Genomic DNA, 16,234 nt, shown 5'->3' with positions numbered 1-16,234 from the left:
TATTCTGTGTGCTTTCATCCAGGTTGAATGATTTTACTACGGCTTCTTACTTGTATAGCCCCAAGCCTTAAACGGTTGAAACCTTTGTACGCAGTTATAATTGAGCAGAAGTTTTGTGTATGGCCTTAGTAGCTTAACTGTTTTTTTTACTGGATCTAAGATGATTTTTCATACGATCAGCGCATCACCTGTGTTAATTGTCATCTTTCCGAAATTGAGCTTCGGCTGCTGAACTTATATTGGCAGTCTTTTTCGGGATCACTCACGTCACGTAGCACCATAAGTCCACAACTGTTGTCGACATGCTTGTAGTTTTGAAGACGGAATATATCCAATGTCAGAATTATCATCGCATTTGTCATCCCACAACCCCAAGTTACAAAGAACATCAGCGCAAAATGAACCAAGGCCTATCCTAAAATCCCAACTTTGGCATTATGCAAAAAGAAGATTCCTCATCACATCAAACTTACGGTACATGCATGGAGTACTGAATGTAGACGAAATCAAAAACTAATTGTACAATTTTGTTGTACTTTGCGAGACGAATCTTTTGAGCCTAATTAGTCAATATTTGGACAATAATTCATAAATATAAATGAAACGTTACAGTATGCTACAATGCAGTCACAATGATTTTGGTTGTCCAAAATCGGGCAACTAAATAGGCCCCAAATACAAAAATGTGAATGGTGTCAACAGACCTTTGGCTCCCACGATGCATAGTAATGGAAATTCACGAGACTTCCATGAACCATATATAGTTAAACAAAAATTGAAACTGGGCCGGAGATCCAACCAAAGTGCAGGAAATTTGTGACATTTAGCGGATCGACTCTAGCTGATTAAGAGCCATGAAAATGGGTGGAATTGAGGCTTGGTTAGCTGGTTGCTCAAAACTGAACAGGTGTGACAACAGTAGTGGAAACACATGCCCCAATGAAGCAATTAATTATTTGGTCAAAAAATGAAGCAATTAATTAGTATCGAGGTGTGATGGGTCCAGTTTGAAAGGTATAATCAAGGTATAGTATCATCCTTGAGCGCATTTTAATTGTGGCAATGAACAAAGAGCTTAGTTAGGGGTTGAGAATACATGGTATAGTTCTTCATAAAAAGCTTCTAAATTGAACATAAACCTTTAAATTTCACGCTCCCATTTTTGGATTTGAAATCTTCCAACTCAAAAGTTTGGAAAAAGATCTTTCAGACTTTCACCATGAAGATATTGTTTCACATTGTTTTGGAACTTCTTAATCAGTCGTACAAACTCTTTTTTGAATGAAAGTCGTACAAACTCTTAACTTTAAAGAGCCTACCTGCCTAGAGCTAGCGTTCAATTTCAGGTGAGATATTTTTATTTAAGACTTTGATCCGTAAAAAAAATCACATGAATCTTACAATTTCGTATGTTAATATTGTGTTGCCCCGTTTAAAAAAAAATTTCTCCTGCCTAGGTTTCGTTCTATTACAAGTATTTTCTTCTCCTAATGCTTTTATATATGTACCCCTCAATTTCAAATTGTAGTTCACTTTGATTTTTTTAGGCCAAGTTTTTTAAATTTAACCATATTTAGAAAAATACATTAACATCTATTGTACCATATAAATACACTATCAAGCGTTTTCTATCTTTTGTTTTACAAATTTGATTAAAATTAATAAAGTTTGACTTATGGTAAAATAGGGATTATCTCGTGAATTTTCATGTTACAAGCAAAGACAACCTATGCTTGGGCTTGGCATGGCACCCATGGTCGGTAACGTGGACGCAGCTTGTTGCACATGGCGTGGGCTACCGGCAGGTACGACGTTGACTTCCCTCCAGCACGCCGACAACCGGTCTCTCGCGTCACGACGACAACAGACGGCCGCTCTACCGACCTCAACGCCAATCGACCACTACCACGCTGACCTGGTCCGCGGCGCATCCTGACCGTCGGATCCACAGCTGGCGCGCACGTCTCCTCCCCCAGATCCCGCCACGTGTACCAACCCAACGCCCATGGGCCTTCGTCTTCTTCCTTCCCAGAGAAGCAGAACTGCACAAGGCTACCGTCCGCGTTCCCCTTTCCTCTCTCCGACAATTCTCCCCCCTCTCGTCGCGAGGCCCGCGAGGGAGATTCTGGAGGAGGCCTTCCTCCCGGGAGTGAGTAGAATCCTCTGCCGTGGCCAATGAAGGAGGCCAGCGGAGCCGGCGCCGGCGCTGAGGACGTCGGCTCCTCGTCCGGTGAGCCCCCCTTGGTACCTCTTCTAATACGCCGTCAGACGCTTTAGGAGTTTCTGTTAGTCTCCTTACTTCGTCTCGTTGAATCCTCAGCTAGTCTCGTTCTATGTCTACGGTAGCGGCGGCGGATTAGGAGGCCGATGTGATCTTTTTTTTTCTTTTGACTCGCACGATTTGGTAACGGAGGCGTACCGGTGCGGCATTGTTGCCCGAAACCTTGGCCTTGGGTTGGAGTTGTCAATTTTGGAAGCGGGCGTTAGGGTTTATGCAGGCCTGTCGCTGGGTTTTGGCGAATATTGTCGCGTTGAGGATTGTCAACCTGTTCGGTACCGAGGAGGGGGGGTGCGGGTGTGTGTGTGTGTGTGTGTGGGGGGGGGGGGGGGGGGCATAGAGACGGAAAAGAGAGGAAGTGGAGGGAGCGGAGCCGGAGCCTTTGTTTCTACTTATTGTGTGGCCGTTTGATTTTTGCGGTGAAGAGAAACTGGTAGAAGTGGACAGATTCAGGGTGCAGGGGAATTTTCCTTCCCGGTCCCCCTTGATTCCTTTGGCTGCACAGTAGTTAAGACTTTGACATTTTGTCCTCAGACTTAAAAATGACAGGTTTTCTTTTCCTTATGGCCACCAGGGGTGGGCGGACCCAGAATCGCAGCTACGCCAGGGCTGGTCCAATGTAAAACTATCTTAGATGGAAATACTAGGGCTGATTTGAAGCTTGCTAAGCTGATTTGCCCCACAAAACACATGCAAATACTAGAGTTTTATAGACCAGGCCCGGGCTGCAGCACCCCAAGCCCAAGGCCTGGGTCCGCTACTGATGGCCACTGTACCATTCTCTTTAAGTGATTAACACTAAATAGGGGCACCTCGTACTTGTGATTGTTTGGATGTGTTGAAGATTTACCTTGCAGTGTTTGTTGCTACATGTGGATTCCTTCATGTGGTGCACTCTGATCTTCACCCATGGGTAGTTCCTCTGTTCAAAGGTTGTTCATCGTGGTGTTACGGATTAATCTTTTAATTTTTAGTTATGTGACGCTTCATTTACCTGATTGTGTTGCTTGTTTTTTTGCCATCAGTTTTCTCCCATTCTGAATGAGAGTGAAATTGGATGTTTAGTGAGATAATTTGATAGACAAACTGTGGTCTATTGCAAAGTAAAGAGATCAGGACAAACAGTGTTTTAGCTTCTTGAGCTGTTCATTTTGTTAATGGTTCTTATCTGGTGAACTAGGTTGGATTTTTTCATTTCATTTGAGCTTTTAGCTATATACTGTGTATGCAAACGCTTTAAAAAAGCTCAATTTTATTGGTTTTGTAACTGTTTGGAATTTGTTGTTCTAGTGTCAAATATTTGTTTACCACAAGATGAGGGTACAAGCTCCAGCGAGATGGACAATACTGAATGCTCTGAGACATCCTCAGAGCTGTCTAATTCTGAAAGATCTGCACCCGAATGTAGCAAAAAAACATCCTCCACATTGGATAGGAAGATATCCATTAAAAAGAAGGTAAGTTAATCTTTCATCTTTGTTGGATGACGTATTGTGCTAGGACTACTAAACCTTCTAGGATCTGGACTCTTGTCTTATGAACCAGACCTAGCTAGGGACTTTAGGACTATATTTAGTAACCAACGCACATTGTAAGGGATTGAGTTTTACTTTCCCAGAATTTTCCAACCTATCAATCTTTCATAGAGCATGCCGTTGTGATTCATTACTGTTGCATGTGTGATAAAATATATGAGTCTTTTGTTCTTTTGGCACTGAAACATGCAAATGTTTTCCTAAGGAAAAGAAATCGTACATCTGCATGCTTTCATCACTGTTCCAGTATATTATAGTGCTATGTGCATAGCGAAACTACTCAGCAATGTGGACAGTTGTAACCATTGCAGAATTTCTAGCAACTCGAACTAGTCTCTAGCACCGCTAATGTTGCCTGAGAATTTTCATTTCTCGTAGTTAGTTATCAGCCTCCTATTGCATTGCATCTATTATCTTGTAATTGTTGTAACTAAATGACAGGTTGTACCGGTTGCATCCCTGTTTGTTTTCGTTGCAGCTAAAATTGTTTAGTCGAATGGCTACACTGAAAGATGATGGAACTGTAGTTGTTGATATCCCCACTAATCTTGAGGCTGCATCACTTGATCTTCCTTCGGAGAATCACCACAATGTGGCCTTTGGTGGGGAACCATTGGACTCTTCAGATCTGCAGCACAGGCCACCAATGCAAATTGTTATGCTGATTGTTGGTACGCGAGGAGATGTGCAGCCATTCATAGCTATAGGAAAACGGTTGCAGGTGGGCATGCTATTGGTTTATTTTGATATTTTATGATTTGTTCACTAAAACTTATGTTGATTCATGCTGGTTGTGAGATGTGCCTGTAGATCTGGCCCTATTTTTTGTTTGAGGAATAAGCTAGCTAAATTTGGAGCATGTCGTAATCAAATAGGCTCTGAAATTGTGGTGCACGTTTTGTTTGTGTGTTGGGGGGGGGGGGGGGGTCTTGTAATCCCTATTCCTTTTCTTCTTATTCGAGAAAAAATATGGCTAGATTGGTGGAGATAGGCACATATGGGCAGGTATAAACTTGAGCTCACCCTCCCTGCAGGACGCTCTGAGTCTTATGTTTATTTCTGCTTAATCCTCAATAAAACTGCTGTGCTCTATATATAGAGGTGGCAGTAACAACCTTGGCTAAACAAACTCCAATATTTTCTCCTTAAGAAAACTAACAAACCAACTAGCGAATATCTTTTTAAGTGTGCCAAACAAACTCAGCCACTTTTGGATGCCTGGGCCTTCTTCGTGAGCTGGTACTTGTTGCCATGCACACATCATGGTTGGCTGGCACAAAATATTTGAATAGCACAAGGAGGGCAGCATACTAATTATTGACTTTCTGACTTTCACCAAATAGAACTGCAAAATGTATTATTTATGTTATGTTCAAGGTGGAGTAACATTTCCTTTTTTTTGAAAGCTAGTAACATTTACTTTTGTTGGCAGGACTATGGTCATCGCGTTAGACTAGCAACCCATGCCAACTTCAAGGATTTTGTGATGACTACTGGATTGGAGTTTTACCCCCTTGGTGGAGATCCAAAAGTTCTTGCTGGATGTATGTGAATATATTCTTACTTTTTTGGCACTTTCACCTTGGAACTTGCTATAAATAGATCTTGCTTAACAGTACAGGGTTGGTAATTTGAGCAGACATGGTTAAGAATAAAGGATTCTTGCCCGCAACTCCATCAGAAATTCCTATCCAGCGCAAGCAGATTAGGGACATCATATTCTCCTTGCTTCCTGCTTGCAAGGATCCAGACATTGATACTGGCGTTTCATTCAGTGCGGATGCTATAATAGCTAATCCAGCAGCATATGGTAATCTTTTCATTTTTTTCTATTTTATATTATTTTCCAATTTGATTTTGCAATTATAACAATGGAGGATCATTAATGGGACATGATTTTGGCTTTGAGGGAGTAGCCTTAAAACCTTAGAGCATTTCTTTTTGTTATGTTAGTTCAACTGCTAACCTAAACTAGTGCTTCTCCAGGACATGTACATGTGGCAGAGGCTCTCAATATACCAATTCATATAATTTTCACAATGCCTTGGACGTGAGTTCTCTATGCTTGGGCTCCACTTTATTTTTTTCCCCTCTTGGATATTAAGATTGTTTAAGGGATTTTTTTTTGTTTATGACCAAACTTGCCTTGCCAAAGTTTGGCTATCCCCAACAGTTTTGGGCTTTTGGCATCCATGTGGTTTGTGCCAATGGTTGCCAAAATTGTGGTTGTAGAGAGATAGTAGATGGGAAAACACCACACACCCTAGGAAGAGGGTGTGTGTGTGGGGGGGGGGGTGACCTCATATATATAGAGCCATACGGCTTGGTGTACAAGAAACATATGGACATCACATGCATAGGCTATACATACTCTAATAGTGGCAAGTCCATGCCCATTTGCTTCATTTCTATATTTCTTTTTGCCAGATGTTTTCCTAATGTTAGCAAGCAAAACCTTGGCCAAAATTTTGGTTAGTGAAATTTTTGTTAGCCACAGTTGGGCACGAACCAAACAAGCCCTAGGATTTAATTTCAAGCATGTTATTAATGTTCTTTCTTTTATTGCCAGGCCTACCTGTGAATTTCCACATCCTTTCTCACGTGTAAAGCAATCTGCAGGATATCGAGTAAGTTAATGTTGTTGCATATGTTCAGATCCATAAAGAAAAGAAAACAAGTCATACGTGTAAATTTCCTTTATACTAATTGGTGGGTATGGGTCAAAAGCAATGTTGGTTTTCTGTACACTTTCTGGATACCATGATTTCACAAAACTATGACATCCAATCAGGCCCGTAATATTTTTCTAAAACCCCCAAAATACTTTGTATTGAAACAAGGCCCTAACTTTGTAATATGATAGAGCTGCTACGAGCAGACATTTTGTCTTTTGATAGACTTCCTCATGGTTTGTTTAGAGATAATTAAGGTACCCTGTGCACTTGTTGACTATTACTTTGGTTACAGCTTTCATACCAGATTGTTGATTCTTTTGTCTGGCTTGGCATAAGGGATATGATAAATGATCTCCGGAAAAGGAAGTTGAAATTAAGACCAGTTACTTACCTAAGTGGTACACATGCTTATTCAAATGATATTCCTCATGCATATATCTGGAGTCCTTACCTTGTCCCCAAACCAAAAGGTTTGTATCTCGTCCTCTAATAAGACACCAGTCAAAATTTAACAAGAATATGAAAACTACTTTGGTACATTCTGTTTTGCCTCAAGATTATTGTGCATAAAGAAGGTCATGCAGCTTTGACATTCAAACCAAGCATACTCGCTTTCTATTTTGTATTCAATGAGCTCACATAAATATTTGTAAACGCATCTGCCAGTTTCAGTAACTAAATTTGGCAGGAACTTGTTAGTTCTTTACTGCTGTTATTAACTGATCTTTTTATCTGCTGAAAAGTTGACCCACGCCTCTTTTTCAGACTGGGGACCTAAAATTGATGTCGTTGGATTTTGCTTCCTTGATCTTGCTTCAAATTATGAGCCTCCTGAGCCACTTTTGAGGTGGCTTGAGAGTGGTGACAAGCCTATTTACATCGGTTTTGGCAGCCTTGTAAGTGTTTATTTAGTGCTCAAAATCAATGCATTTTGCTGCTTTTATTTTTGTTACTATCTGCAAGTCACCTTTGTGCTTTAAGTTCTGCTGTGTTTCTATTTGGCTGAATGATTTTTATTTGTTTATACTGTTTATTCTATGTTCGCCCATTCTTAGTTCTATTTTGTGGAACAGATGGAAAGTTGAGTTGGTAGGTTTGTTATTGGATGGAGCTGGCCTGTAAATGAATCCTGTGAAAGAAACATGTGCTCACAATCGCTGCATGAACCTTTAAATTGGACTGCACAGTTTTAAGATTTGGAAATGCCACTGGATGTCTCCATGTAGGATCAAGCATGCTGCGAACATATGTCAGCCATTCAGCCTCACAATTGGTGGCATTTTTCACAAGTGCACAATTTTCAGTGGCATTTTACAAGTTGAAGATTGATATGCCTGGCTAATCATATTGGTCAAAATTGTTTGCCTCATAAAAACATAGCTAATGGAACTCCTTACATGTAGATTGAGAAATTGACTTGAAAACTTTATCATTCTTATAAGTTGAGTTTCATGAAGTTAGACCTTGATATCCTTAGATTGCTCCTAAGCTGAGTTTCTTTGAATTCGTGAGATGAAGTATATCCTTAGAAGACATTCCAACACGTTCTGTAGCTTACATTTTCTTAAAAAAGGATCCAGGCATGCCTAGGCTTGACTTGACTGAAAAAGTTAAACCTCATCTACATAGTTGAAACTGAGATTAAATATTTCTGTGTGCACGATATTCATGGATATTTGTTGTTGTACAATGCCTACAAGGAATCATTATCACTCTTTGTCAAGAGAAAATCTCACTATAGTTTTGTCTCAATTATCTTGTAATGCTTTGGCCTTGCTAATAATTAGTTGCTACACATTTTTTTTGTCATTTTTGATCTGTATTTGCAGCCGATTCCAGAACCAGATAAGTTGACAAAAATCATTGTGGAAGCACTGGAAATTACAGGGCAGAGAGGAATCATTAATAAGGGCTGGGGTGGGCTTGGAAATTGTAAGTTATAATAGTTCTTTAGCTTTTGATATATCAGCCTACACTTTCATCCTTTGCATGTCTAACTATAAGTTATTTTCCAGTGGAAGAATCAAAGGAATTTGTATATGTACTTGACAATGTTCCACATGATTGGCTCTTTTTGCAATGCAAGGCTGTGGTAAGGCTTGTTTTTGGTCAGTTAATTCAACAGGGCCACAGAGATAGTCGAATGCGAGCGATATTCCTTGTATTTTTGTGCACTTGGGACTGAAATAAATCATGCACTGTGACAGTGAATGTGCTTGACATTCCTTTATTATTTTTTATCTATGAAATAGGTCTACTTTTCTTATGTGCTGTGATATAGCACTGTTTCAATAATGCACTAATCTTGATTGATGAGCATGGTTTCTTTTGTCTTTTCCCTGGCCATTGTCTTTTCAGGTACACCATGGTGGCGCCGGAACCACTGCTGCTGGTCTGAAAGCTGCGGTACACTCTAATTACCACTGATTTGCTGTGGTACTCTGTGATGCTGTGTGTGCGTGTGTGTGTTGTCCCACTGATGGTGTTTATTACCACTAATTTGTAGTGCCCAACTACCATCATACCATTCTTTGGTGATCAATTCTTTTGGGGCAGCATGGTGCATGCCAGGGGATTGGGAGCACCACCTGTACCTGTGGAGCAATTACAATTGCATTCACTGGTTGATGCAATCAAATTTATGATTGATCCAAAGGTAAACATTGTACAATTTTTGTGCTATTTGCTGATCAGTGTTTATTGTTATGTCAAGTTATGCATTAATGCTGTTGTTACAGAGAAGCATTTGTGCAACATTTACTATGATCTTTTAAATAAAGTGGTGGCCCTGTATATTTCTTGCTTTCACCATGCCTAAGTTTCGGGTGTTGGTTTGACTGGAAACTTCTTGTTACTTGGTTTTTTGACCAACATCCCAATCTGTAGGGAGTTTATGCAAATATATTATGTTTAAATTCCTCATACAAGCATCACACTAATTTTCTTTTTAGTCAATGGTTATTGTTCTTAGTTTTCCATAAACACTAACTTTTATAGTGGCGTTGTGACTCAATTTAGCCAGTGTATGGTTTTGGAATATGTATATGTGTTCCTATTACTATTCATGACTCCTATCAAACTACTATAGTTTAGCATTACATAGATACAGGATGGAAAGCTTAAGGATCATATGAACGACCTTGTGCATGAAAATAGTGCATAGGCTACCTGCAACCTGTAGTATCTACATTTCAACATTAAACTGAAAACTAAGTGGACAGAAAATGTAGTATCCAATATACTCCCTTTGTTTGAAAAAATAATAATTTAGACTTATGCACAAGGATCAAGAAAGTAGTCAAATGCCCTTCATCTGTAGGACGACTCATCTATTTGCAAGAAAAGTAGCATTTATGAAGATGCATGGAAGTTCTAGGATAACAGGTGAAAGCTCTAGAAAGTTCAGTTTGTATTGAATTGTTTCACTCTATTTGGTGACAGGTAAAGGAACGAGCTGTTGAGCTAGCAAAGGCAATTGAATCAGAAGACGGTGTTGATGGGGCTGTTAAATCCTTTCTGAAACATCTTCCGCGACAAAGGAATTCTGAGACGGTGCCAACCGCGCCACCATCAACCTTCATGCACCCCTTCCTTCTCCCTGTAAAGAGATGTTTTGGCATTGCTTCCTAACTCTGCAATTGTTTTGATCCTGTGACATCACGGCAACAGTTGTTGCGCCACATGCTGAAGGGGCAATCAGCAACATTGGCTGCCCTTTTCAGTCTTTACAATTGTTGTGGTGGCTTAGAAAGAATATAGTATAAGGTTTTTCGTTCTACATATACTGTAATTATTTGTTGTTGATGTATATATAGCTTGTGATTTGTGTGTACAGGGTAAGGGGTGTTTGGAAACACCCTATTAAAATTTAACACCTGTCATATTGGATGTTTGGATGCTAATTAGGAGTATTAAACATAGGCTAATTACAGAACTGATTGCACAAATGGAGTATAATTCACGAGACGAATCTATTAAGCCTAATTAGTTCATGATTTGACAATGTGGTGCTACAGTAACCATTTGCTAATGATGGATTAATTAGACTTAATAGATTCGTCTCGCGAATTAGCACAGAGTTCTGCAATTAGTTTTATAATTAGCTCATGTTTAGTCCTCCTAATTAGCATCCGAATATTCGATGTGACACTATTAAAGTTTAGCACCTCGTATCCAAACAACCCCTCACTTGGCTGCTTTGTGACTTTTTGTCGTCACCCTCTTTTTTTCCTTTTCCTTTTTGCTGCAGCAAACCACGGTTAAGTCGAAGGAAGTACTGCCCCAAGTATTATACTCAGTATGCGTTCTAGCTTTTAGGTTTTAGTCTTTTCGAGTTATGCATTTCGAATGGTTACCCTCGTAGAGTTACAAAAAACTGAAATACTGGATCATATTATTTATCATCTCTAGATTACATAACTAAAAGTGAGCAGCTATCATGCCCTGTGCGGGCAACTGGTACAGCAATCGTTGGATGTCTGAGAACTCTTCTGCACCCTCCGTCCCACCATTTACTTATACATCTAGATATAAAATATATTTAGATGCAAAAAGCTAAAACGACTAATAATTTGGGACGGATGGAGTTCAATAGAAAATCAAAGATTTTAAAAATTGGTTTTTGAAGGAAAAACCAGGAACATGCTAGTACCTTGCTGTTACTAGTGAAATCTCAGCAAAATTTGTCATCTTGATTGTTTGGATTTGAGATGGGTAACTGACTAACTGCTAACTGACATTGCAAGACAATGAAGAGAATTTTATAAAGATTGGCAATATGTTACGTGTATAAGGAAATGTTCAAAACAACCATGACAAATTTCGATTTGTATATTGCCTTCAAAGGCTGAACAATTGTCATCTGATTAACATGTAAAGGATCAACATCTTCTTCAAATCAAATTTGTCATTCTTCTACAAAATTTTGTACATATATTAGTGCTAGAAGAAAACAAACAAGAACCAATTATTTCCTTAGAATTTCAAAGTGTTCAGTCAAAAGTTGAAATTTTAACTCCACCAAAATATTCTAAAATTTTGTAACAACTCCAAAAAACAAAATTTAAATTGTAACTTCACAAAAAGTATTCTATTAGTGTCCAAATAACTTTAACAATATTTTTAAAAAATATATTAACATCTATTGCACCATTTAAATATACTATCATCTGATTAACATGTAAAGGAACACATGTAAATAATAATGTGAAATCAGTTAAAAAATTATTTATAGTACAATTAATTAAATTCACTATAAATCTAAAAATAGTTTAAAAATTTAAATTCAAAATAAATTTTAACACGCAAAGATTTAATTTAGCTTCACAAAAATGTTCCAAAAATACAAATAATCTAGAAAATCAAGTTTAAAATATTCATTTTATTAAAATACTCTAATAAATTAAATTAAATCCAATGCATCATATTAAAATTATAATTTCAAAAAAATATCGATAAATTATGAAAATGTAAATGCTTAGATTAGTCTAACCATTGTTTTTTAAATTTGGAAGGATTTTTTGAAAGTTTGAGTTTATTCTTTTTTTTATAATTTTGCGGTTTTATCTAGCAGAGGGTACGACTTCTTTGGTTTTGTTAATGAAAATGATTAATGACGAATGGCCCACTTATAGTCCCATAAGATTCAACAAGGTTGGTCTGGTCATCCCAATGACCAACTCCAAACAAAGGAGAATATAGAGTTTAAGAACATAAATATATAAATAAAATACTTGAGAGATCATACTGAGCCTTTTGGCGTGGAGACTAACAACTTGTTTAGTTTGCCAGATGAGCTGATCCGGAATGATCCAAACATACCCCATAATCAAGTTTCCCAAGCAATAACATACTGCTGTATATACTAGCACGAAGCACGTCAAAGATATGTCCATCCGAACGGTAGAGGAGGAAAAGAAAACAGCATCGATCGTCTATGCGCGTTTCTTTGAACGAAATTCCTGGTTGAAGCCGTCCCTCCCCGTACGCAGAAGAAACGAAAGCGCGGAGACCGTGGACGGTGGACCACTAGCTCCTCGCTCGCTCGCCGGCCGGCGGGGCCCCTTGCCAGTGCGACCCGTGACATGGTGGACGACGGGCCCACCCGACCGACTAACCCGGGCCCGCGCGCAGGCGCAGCCGCGGCGCGACGGAACGGAACGGAACGGGACCGCTCGGAATGGGGGGAAGCCGCGAAATAAACCAACCGCAGCCACCAACAGCAATCCTCCCCACTCCTCCCTCGCAATCGCCTATATAACCGCAAGGCAGGCGGCTGTTCCGCGAGCGAGGAAAAAGAAATCGGAAAGGGAATCCCAGGGAAGGCAGCTGCTGCTAAAGTTGGGGGAGAGCCCCGTACGATCCGGCTCATCGTCTCGTCAAACCCCCCGTAAAATTTCCCACCCTTTTCCCCTCGTTTTCTCCTCTGGCCATGTTTCCTGTCGGCCGTTTCGCCGTATGCACCTGATCGATCCGCGCCGGTGCGTGTTGTTGGTAGGTGGATAGATCGATCGATTCGGTGGGATGATTTTGCGGTTGGGCCCTAGGGGGATCGGGCTCCGTTGATTCCGCTTTGTTGGGGCTGGCGGGCTTCGATGATTTGGGGGGCGATTCGGTGGTTCGCCGTGCGTGCGGGTGCGGCTATACTTTGTTTGGGGATTATTTGGGGGTTTCGGTAATTCGGATGGTGATTGTTGGTGCTCGATCTAGAAATTTAGGGGCCAAATTGTGCTTGCTTGGTCTTTACTGTTATAAAGTAGATTTAATCTGCACATTAGACCCATTCCGACATAATATAAACTGATTATGTCATGCTGGATTACTAGTTGCAGGATGACATATTTGATCACATTTTTCTGCTCATCAGGTGCTGTAGGCTGTGTTGTGGAGTGTATGGTTTGGTTTATTGACTGGCAACTTGTAATTGAATTTGCTCGCATTCTATGGTTCCCGTTGATAGGATTATCTGTCAATTATAGACAACTGCAGCCATGAAAATGTCCAATACGTTTCATTATTTTATTCTGCTACAACATTAGGATGTTTTTGGTATTCTGATCAGTATCGCAATTGAGCAAAACAATATTTAACTGCAATCTGATTCGCATGTTGTGGCTAGTAACATTATCCTCTATTGCTGACAGTGTACACATTATTATTTCAGGGATTAAATTGTTCCAATATCATCACCGCTCTTGATCCATTTCAAGTGTTCAGTACATACAACTGCTTCTAGGTTAGTGCTAACTTTCTGTGTACAAGTTAAATCTTCAATGAATTCTTATGCATTAGATCTCGTAGGTTCTCTGTACATTTGCCCTGCTTGCTTATTTTGTTATAAACAAATGTGCTCAATAAGACCACTTCTTATTGTCAGCCTTTGTTGTCCTTTTTTCTGTGTCAGTGGGGTTGCTAATGTAATTATTTTGGAATATGTTTACTTGGGTAGTAAGATTTTGCCTGTCTTTTGGAACAATAGATGGTTAGTACATGGCCTATTCATGACTCGTTTTAGTATTGTGTTTGTTATCAGCAGTTACACATCCTCTCTGATCTTCTTTGGATTCTAGTTCTTAATGTAGTTACTTTTGTCAATTGGTTTATGCTCTGTTACCTTCTGAGGAATATGATTTATAACTTTTCAAGGCATGATCTCTTTGCAGCAAAATACTCTCCTTAGAACCAAAATATTTGTTGGGCAAATTATTCTACCTGCTAAACTATCTCGAATGTTGATTTGGCACGAACATATGCTTTTGATATCTAATAAGTAATACTGTTTCCTACATTAAAAACATGTTTCTCACCATTTTTTTCTCTAAACTTCTTTAATTCTTAACTTGGCACGATAATCATTTTTTAACAATTCTAACGATTAAGTGAATTCGACACAGTTGGTTTCAAGATGACAAGTAAGAAAAGTAACAGATCTACAGTCACATCACGCACTGCTCTGCATATGGAATGGGACAGGATTTCTTGCCCTATTTGTATGGAGCAACCCCACAATGCTGTTTTACTTATATGCAGTTCATACAAGAATGGCTGCAGATGTTACGTTTGTAACACAAGCCATCGACACTCTAATTGCCTTGACCGGTTCAGAAAAATGAATGGTGATAGTAAGGTCCTTGCTTCACACTCAACCTATTCGGTGCTTTCAAACTCCAATATCAGAACTGTCCAACCAAGAGCTCACTATAATATCATTTCCAGACGTTCACGGAGTCCAAGACCTGGAAGACATGTTGATAATGAAGCATCTCATCGTTCCAATGCAAACAATGGCCAAAATGCAGATGGCATATCTAGATCTGAGCCTGAGATTGTTAACTATCAAGAATACGAAAACCCAGCCTTATCTATAGGAGAAGGAAGTGTTGTAATAGGGGGATGTCATGATGCTATGCAAAGTTCTGCTGAAGTGAAATGCCCTCTGTGTAGAGGATCTGTATCTGGCTGGATCCCTGCTGGAGAGGTGAGACAGTATCTGGACAGGAAGTTGAGAACTTGTTCCCATGATTCTTGCAAATTTGTTGGTACCTATGAGCAGCTGCGTGAACATGCTAGGAATGCACACTTTCTTACAAAGCCTGCTCATGTAGATCTGTCAAGGAAGAGAACTTGGGATCGCATTGAGCGTGAGCAAGAGGTTGGTGATGTCATTAGCGCAATCAGATCCCAGATACCTGGGGCAATAATAGTTGGTGACTACGTTATTGAAACTAGAGATGACATGTCTCCAGACATAGACTCTGGCGATGAAAGTAGTGAAGAGTGGTGGTCAGATCGAGGTGATGCTGAATCACCAGGTAACAGACTTGATTCCCCAAGTGTTTGGGCAAATGATACGCTAGGATCACCTAGCATTTGGCCAGATGAAAGACGTAATTTGCCAAGGCTTCTGCCACAGAACAACAGAGTTTCACCCAGGCTTTCGTTCAGCAATAGGCGTAGCTTGCATTCAGATTGGCAGGGGATTCGTCAACCAAGGACGCAGAGTCTACTGCGACCTGGCTTCTCAAATCGCCACTCTGGACATCGCAGCAATTATCGTGGCTATCGTCGCACGTTTCTGGATCGGTCATATACCCGAGATCCAGGGGGGAGCATAGATCCATCGTTGGTGCCAAGCCGGCGGCAGCGGCTGCGGTACACGCACAGAAGCCACTACTGATGGAAACAGTAGCAGTTCTGCTGTAGAAATTCATTGGTGGTTCCACCCAAGCTATCTTTGTAAATACGAATGGCAAAGACTACGTTTTATTTCTTTAGTTTATTTAATCTGTGTATTATGTGAAACAATCTATCCCAGGTGCAAAAAGTTATATTCCTCTTGAATGTCACTTACGGTGTCTTGTTGCTTCATTTCTTGGGTTGCTTGTCTCAGTTTGTTACAACTGCACATGATTTGAGGTAGACATTTGTTTTTATACTTGCCTGCCTTCGTTGAGGTATTGTACCTCCTCTCAAACGTTTTGAGATACAAATGCGTCCGTCCCTTCATACGTGTCGTGAATTTCAATTTTTCATGATGTTTCTTACAAATGCGGCCATAAGTGAAGATATAGGTTACAAGTTTCAAATGGATTGTTGCTCTTTCCCACATCCTTATTTATCTGAAGGTCGTAAAAGTAGCAGCAGTGCGTGGCAACAGATTCCAGTACAGTAAAATAAACTGCAATGGTCTGACATTATAGGATCGGGAGGGCTCTCGATTTCAGCTTAAAAACATTAAGAGAGAATCA

At 39.9% G+C, this 16,234-nt stretch overlaps 2 protein-coding genes across 8 annotated transcripts; both read left to right on the top strand.

Moving 5' to 3' along the window:
- The first annotated feature begins 2,037 nt into the window (after positions 1-2,037).
- On the top strand, positions 2,038-10,369 carry LOC101758715 (sterol 3-beta-glucosyltransferase UGT80A2). Of its 4 annotated transcripts, none has more exons than XM_022824619.1 (14): positions 2,038-2,244; positions 3,569-3,735; positions 4,255-4,534; positions 5,246-5,357; positions 5,453-5,623; positions 5,800-5,863; positions 6,383-6,440; positions 6,781-6,958; positions 7,254-7,384; positions 8,318-8,420; positions 8,504-8,580; positions 8,847-8,894; positions 8,995-9,144; positions 9,930-10,369. In XM_022824619.1, the coding sequence occupies exons 1-14, from the start codon at positions 2,176-2,178 to the stop codon at positions 10,116-10,118; spliced, it is 1,797 nt and encodes a 598-aa protein (XP_022680354.1). In that variant the 5' UTR covers positions 2,038-2,175; the 3' UTR covers positions 10,119-10,369. The 4 variants fall into 4 exon arrangements, with proteins under 4 accessions (XP_022680354.1, XP_004956049.1, XP_022680355.1 ...); XM_004955992.3 differs by having other exon boundaries at positions 2,039-2,230; positions 4,292-4,534; XM_022824620.1 differs by having other exon boundaries at positions 2,043-2,230.
- Positions 10,370-12,708: 2,339 nt separating this feature from the next.
- LOC101758024 lies at positions 12,709-15,836 on the top strand. 4 transcript variants are annotated; one of them, XM_022824479.1, is made up of 4 exons: positions 12,709-12,876; positions 13,651-13,722; positions 14,517-14,613; positions 14,703-15,836. In XM_022824479.1, exons 3-4 carry the CDS (start codon positions 14,600-14,602, stop codon positions 15,661-15,663), a joined length of 975 nt encoding a protein of 324 aa, XP_022680214.1. In that variant the 5' UTR covers positions 12,709-12,876; positions 13,651-13,722; positions 14,517-14,599; the 3' UTR covers positions 15,664-15,836. The 4 variants fall into 4 exon arrangements, with proteins under 4 accessions (XP_022680214.1, XP_004956048.1, XP_022680213.1 ...); XM_004955991.3 differs by having other exon boundaries at positions 14,381-14,613; XM_022824478.1 differs by having other exon boundaries at positions 14,517-15,836.
- Positions 15,837-16,234: the final 398 nt, after the last annotated feature.

Source organism: Setaria italica, chromosome II, assembly GCF_000263155.2.
Source record: "Setaria italica strain Yugu1 chromosome II, Setaria_italica_v2.0, whole genome shotgun sequence".
In the NCBI taxonomy this organism is placed as follows: domain Eukaryota; kingdom Viridiplantae; phylum Streptophyta; class Magnoliopsida; order Poales; family Poaceae; genus Setaria; species Setaria italica.
The sequence above is the reverse complement of the archived record's forward strand: the minus strand, read 5'-3'. Positions and strand labels throughout refer to the sequence as shown.

Excerpts from the sequence above, each read along its gene's own strand:
- LOC101758715 (XM_022824619.1), top strand. The coding sequence starts at position 2,176 with ATGAAGGAGGCCAGCGGAGCCGGCGCCGGCGCTGAGGACGTCGGCTCC. Across the intron at positions 3,736-4,254 it reads AGATATCCATTAAAAAGAAG|GTTGTACCGGTTGCATCCCT; the intron begins GTAAGTTAATCT and ends ACTAAATGACAG. Across the intron at positions 7,385-8,317 it reads ACATCGGTTTTGGCAGCCTT|CCGATTCCAGAACCAGATAA; the intron begins GTAAGTGTTTAT and ends CTGTATTTGCAG.
- LOC101758024 (XM_004955990.3), top strand. The coding sequence starts at position 14,392 with ATGACAAGTAAGAAAAGTAACAGATCTACAGTCACATCACGCACTGCT.